The 5,391-nt window shown below is 43.5% G+C and overlaps 1 protein-coding gene across 1 annotated transcript in view; it reads right to left on the bottom strand.

Annotated features, from left to right (window-relative positions):
* Positions 1–572: 572 nt before the first annotated feature.
* LOC103207646 (spermatogenesis- and oogenesis-specific basic helix-loop-helix-containing protein 2-like) overlaps positions 573–5,391 on the bottom strand; it is a 137,454-nt gene continuing 132,635 nt past the window's right edge. The window contains exon 18 of the mRNA XM_007953293.1: positions 573–997. Within this exon, the coding sequence (XP_007951484.1) occupies positions 573–997 (425 nt within the window). The remainder of the gene's footprint in view (positions 998–5,391) is intronic.

The following is a 5,391-nucleotide window of genomic DNA, read 5'->3' as shown; positions in this document are numbered from 1 at the left end:
GCTGGAATCAATGCGACAACATCTAACAGCAGCAGCCTCCCCCACGTCTAGATTAGGGGACCCTTCCTACGAGCTCCAGTCCCATCCTTCACTTCACGCAAGGCATGTCACCACACGCCCTGCAATGGCCTGCTTCTGTGCCTACACCCCTGGGCAGAGACAACATCTGTCCTTCCGTCCTGCATGGCTAGGACTGAGCACGTGGCCAGAGTGTAATGGGTGCTCCTAAGTCTGTCAAAGAGGACACCTGGTACCTGCAAGCAGCCTGGCTGGTGAGCAGACTCATAGGTCTGGGCCCCGTGTGCGTGGCTGCCACCAAGGAGGAGCAGGCACGAAGAAGCAGCCAGGTGCAGGGCCAGCGGAGGTGAGGCTGGCCACGTGGGATATGGTGTGGGAGAAGCTCTGAGAGGAACAGATGGGCAGAGGGGCCGTCAGGTCAAGTCTAGAGATCTTAGGTTCCATCTGGGCGTCAAGGTCAAATGCATGAAGGTCACACTGGCAGAGCCACGTTGAGATCCATGGATTTTGGATATCTAGACCCCAGCCCTGCTGCGTGGGGAGCAACGCGCGGGTTACTTAAACCTGGTTCCAGGGTTCACAGAGGAGGAGGACTCAGGAGCCAGCACAGCCCCTGGGTCCCAGCCGAAGAGGCTCGAGGCCACAGTATGAGCAACAACACTCAAGGGAGGGGCCCCTGAAGACAGGGCGAGAGCACTGAGTCTGCCCCCGGGCCCAGGGAGGCTCACTGGGCAGTCAGGACGCGTGGCACGGGTCTGGCCCAGCACAGAATTGCAGGGCTGCAGGAGAAGCTTGGAGGCCTTGGGCACAACGGATGGGACGTGGCTCTGGATGTTCGGGCTTGCTATGGCCGCGGCTTCAGAAGGGGCCCCATCCGAAGAGCATCTGGCAGACAAGGAGCTGAGCAGGTGAGCAGCACTGGGTGCCACGTGCTTGTATGTCCCACCGGCGGCATCTGTAGACACGGAGCCCAAGCGGCCTCCAACGAGAAAGAAAACAAAGTGTGTCAGCTCCTGCGTCACACACAACTTGTGTTCTGCTTCATTTCCTCACGCTGCAAACTGGTACCATGGCTACATTCAGACATTGGTGGCAATACAGGCTGACCTTCTGGTAGACATATGTCATGTAATACACACTATAAATCTGTGTTCATGGAATGCATGGCTAATTGCCTCCATGAACACCTGTCTCCTTTGCCATGAGACCACAACAACTGGATGGTGCCCAGCCACTGTTAATGAACATTCTGATCAAAGATTCTGTAGAAAAATCCTGATCAAAAGGGAGGGGAAATGCAGAACAGATTGTCAAATGTTCATAGAATCCACGTTTTCTGGAGTCACTGAGGCTCGATGAACCCCCAAAACTATCCCTCTAAGATAATTTTAAGCCTTAAACCAAAAAATATCCCCTGAAGTCTTCTTTAAACCAAGCAGTAGTTTAGTTTAATTAGTGAAGAGTGTCTGCCTTGAGTATCATGCTCTCTTAAGAACAATCTACATGGGATCAAAGCAACCAAAGAAACTAAAAGAGTTGAGTAGGAAGCTGAGGGGGCAGTGAGTTTATGTTTGGAAGGAGGAACGACTCAGAAAAGGAGGATGAGGATGGTCGCACAACTCCAAGAATGTCACCAGGGTTACCGAAGTGCACACGTACAAACTGTCGAACTGATGTATATTCTGCTGTGTCTATTTAAAAAAAAAATAAATAAACTTGTTTAAAAAGAGAGAGAGGAGGAGAGGACCAGAGCATCAGAACTGCTCTCATTTTCAACTAATAAAATCAGAACGACAGAGTGGACAACGACGGAAAGAGAAAGACACGTGTGAAAGGGGCAGCGGATCTCTGGCACCTGGTGTGGTTCTCTTTTCTTTTACTTTCATCATAATCAAAATTGTGACCACGCCATGCACCAAGGAAGGACGATGGAAAGAACTCAGCTATGGATACAGCCGGGTCTGTGTTCAGTCAGTGACATGGCTCCATGATGATGTGTCTGCATCCCACACAGTAATTAACCTCCTTGTCTCCAAGCTGGCTCTGACCCATGGTGGCCTTGTGTCTGCCAGCAGAGCTGGGCCCCACGGAGTCTGCAATGGAGGGTTTTTCAGAAGGAGATTACCAGGCCTTTCATCCATGGTGCCTCTGGACAGACCAAACCTACAACTTTTCAGTTAGCAGCCAGTGTGTTAACTGTTTGCACCACCAGGAACACCACACCGTCATGAGAAGACAGGAGAAAACAACATACATCTATACATAAAATTATATACATAAAATTAACAATGTAATCCCAAGTGTACCATGAATATCTGTTTAGTTTCTCTGGGCATTAGTAAGAATGCGAGTAAGATAATGTCATTTTATATTTACTTTTAAAATAACTAGACGATTTCTGAAAAAGGAGCTCTGGTAGCATAGTGCCTAAGGCACTTGGCTGCTAACCAGAAGGCTGGCGGTTCAAACCCACCAGCCACTCCTCGGAAAGAAGGTTGGGCAATCTACTTCCGTGGTGATACTGCCTCAGAGACCCAAGGAGGGGTCACTATGAGTCGGGGCCGACTCGACAGCACATCACAAGAACAACATTTCTGAAAAGCAATTTAAGCACGTGTGTACAGATGTTGATGGAAAAGAACCAGTAACGGTGGCCTGATGAAGTCTAAATGCTGAGCAGGGAACATGAATATGACACAAGCAGGTTTAGAGCCATGTGAAGTTGAGCTCACAAGTTAAACGGCTTCTTGAACCATCATATAAAGGAGCCCCCTCATGTCTGAGATTAGATGGCCCTGTAGTTCCCTTGGGGTAGGTAGGAACTACTATCAAACCAGATGCCCTGCTCTCTGCCACAAGCTTCACCAGCAGGAACACAGCTCAGGTACCCTGCACCCTACTCAGTATTTTTGTTTGTTTTTTAAATTATTCACTTTTTTTCTGTCTACTTTTTAGTTTTCTTTCTTTCCCTTCCACACTCCTTTCTTCCCCTTTTCTTGAGTCCCTTCTTCTTCCAGTTCTTTCCATCCTGTTTGTCTTTTTGCTTTTTAATTTTTTTCCTTATTACTCTTTTCATTTATTCTCTTCTCTTTTTCCCTCCTCCTCAGATAATGGGTTTTATTTTATTTTTTTCCTTTTTACTTCTTCTATTTATCCTTCTTTTTCCTTTTCAAATTTTTTTCATTTCGTGTTTTTTTCTTTTTGTGGTTGCTGCTGCTTGTTTATACTAATTGTGTTTTTACTGTCTTATTTTTTTGGTGCTGTTGTTTTTTTTTTGTTGTTGTTGTTGTTTTGTCCCACTGGGTGGGAGAAAGCAGCTGTGCCCACATGGCCCAACCACACCTGCACCCCCTGCAGCTCCACCCACTGGGAGAGGGCCACCATCTGCTTCTGCACCAACATATCAATGACAGATAGTGGCCAATGCCATCCCACCCGCCCTCAACTGCTACATGAACAACTAACAGAGATCTGTACATACATTCTCCTCTTCTGTCACACCCACCAGAAAACACAGATATACCAAAACAAAATAAAGAAAGAAAAAAAAAAAACTGGGAGAATCACATCAACATACAATCATCGATTAAATACAAATACAATGACATCATAATGTCTCAGAGACAACTGAAAATCCAGTCACACAAAGAAAAAAAAAAATTAGTACAAACCAGACACCAGAATACAGAGCCAGACAATCTCCATAAGGAAGAAGTGGCATTGGAACTACCGATAAGAAATTCAAACAAATTATATTTAGGTACTGTCAATGGACTGAGGGACAGATCAAGGAAAACATAGGAAAAATCAAGGAAAATTCTGATAAAATTAAGGAAAACACATACAAAGCTCTACAAGAAGTTAGGGAAACAACACAAGAACTAGCTGATAAGTGAAAAATTAGAAACCACACAAAAACAGCAAATAGAAATCTAGAAGATTAATACTAAGATTTCAAGAATAGATAACACATTGGAAGGACAATGGGAGTAGAACTGAATCAATGGAAGATAGAATTAGTGAGACTGAAGACAAATCTCTCAATACTACTTAGTTAAGGAATCAATCAGAAAAATTATCGCAACAAAATGAAGAAAGCCTAAGATTTATGTAGGACACCATCAAGAACAATAACGTACATGTGATCAGCATTCCAGAACAGAAGAGACAAAACCACAGAGAAAACTGTCAAAGAGTTATTGGAAGAGAACTTCCTCTAGTATGATGAAAGATGAGAAGATACCCATTCAAGAAATTCAGTGAACCCCAAACAGGATAGACCCCAAAAGAAAATCACTGAGGCATATAATCACACTTGCTAAAACAAAAGAAAAAGAATGTTGAAAGCAGTTCAGGAAAAATAAAGTTACCCATAAAGGGTAACTAATAAGCCTGAGCTCTGATTTCTCAGCAGAAACCATACAGGTAAGAAGGCAATGGGATGACATACATAAAATCCTGAAAGAAAATAACTGCCAACCAAGATTTATATACACAGCAAAATTATCCCTCAAATATGATGGTGAAATTAGGACATTTTCAAATGAAAAGAAATTAAGGGTATTTGTTAAAGCCAGACCAACCTCACAAGAGATACTGAAGGGAGTTCACTGGACAGAGAACCAACAAGAGCAGAAAACAACCAATGACTAACACACATGACAACATACACAGAAACCAACCCAGACATAGAAGTGTACAAAGTAAAATAAACTTACAACACTGTCAACAGAGAACATGAGACATCAATTGGTAAACAAGCCAAATGAAAAGGAAAAAGAGGGAATAAATAGTGTAGTTGCAGAATTTCAAAATGCAGAGGAAGTCAAGAGTCAAGACAATTGCAAGACAGAACGGACTGTTTGAAACTCAGGAAGAAAATTATAAATCACAGGGTAACTTCAAAGAAAATGAATAAACCTTTACATCAAAATGAAAAAGAGGAAAAGTGAAATATCCAGCAAATAATGAAACAACAGCAATGAAGGAAATGATAAAAATATTCATAAACAAAATGAGCTCAGCACAGAAAGTTATATGCAACAAAGAAATCAACAACACAACAAAAAAATGTAGCAAAATGCCAGCAATAAATCCATACTTGTCAATAATTACAATGAATGTAAACAAATATTGCACCACTCGACAGCCAGAGAGTTGCAGACTGGATGAGAAAACAGGACCCATCAATATGCTGTCTACAAGAGACTCACCTTATGGGGACCAGTTTCGCTGGTCCAATAGAGCCTGGTGAAACCACTGAGACTATGGCCCCTAGCTGCCCTTCAGGTCTGGGATTGAACCCACACCTCTGGTTTCTAGCCAAACAAAGAACAGGCAAGTGAGTTAAACATTTACCTCAAGTAGACACAC

This window comes from Orycteropus afer, unplaced genomic scaffold, assembly GCF_000298275.1.
Source record: "Orycteropus afer afer isolate SDZICR_OR568_19922 unplaced genomic scaffold, OryAfe1.0 scaffold00384, whole genome shotgun sequence".
Lineage (NCBI taxonomy): Eukaryota > Metazoa > Chordata > Mammalia > Tubulidentata > Orycteropodidae > Orycteropus > Orycteropus afer.
The sequence above is the reverse complement of the archived record's forward strand: the minus strand, read 5'-3'. Positions and strand labels throughout refer to the sequence as shown.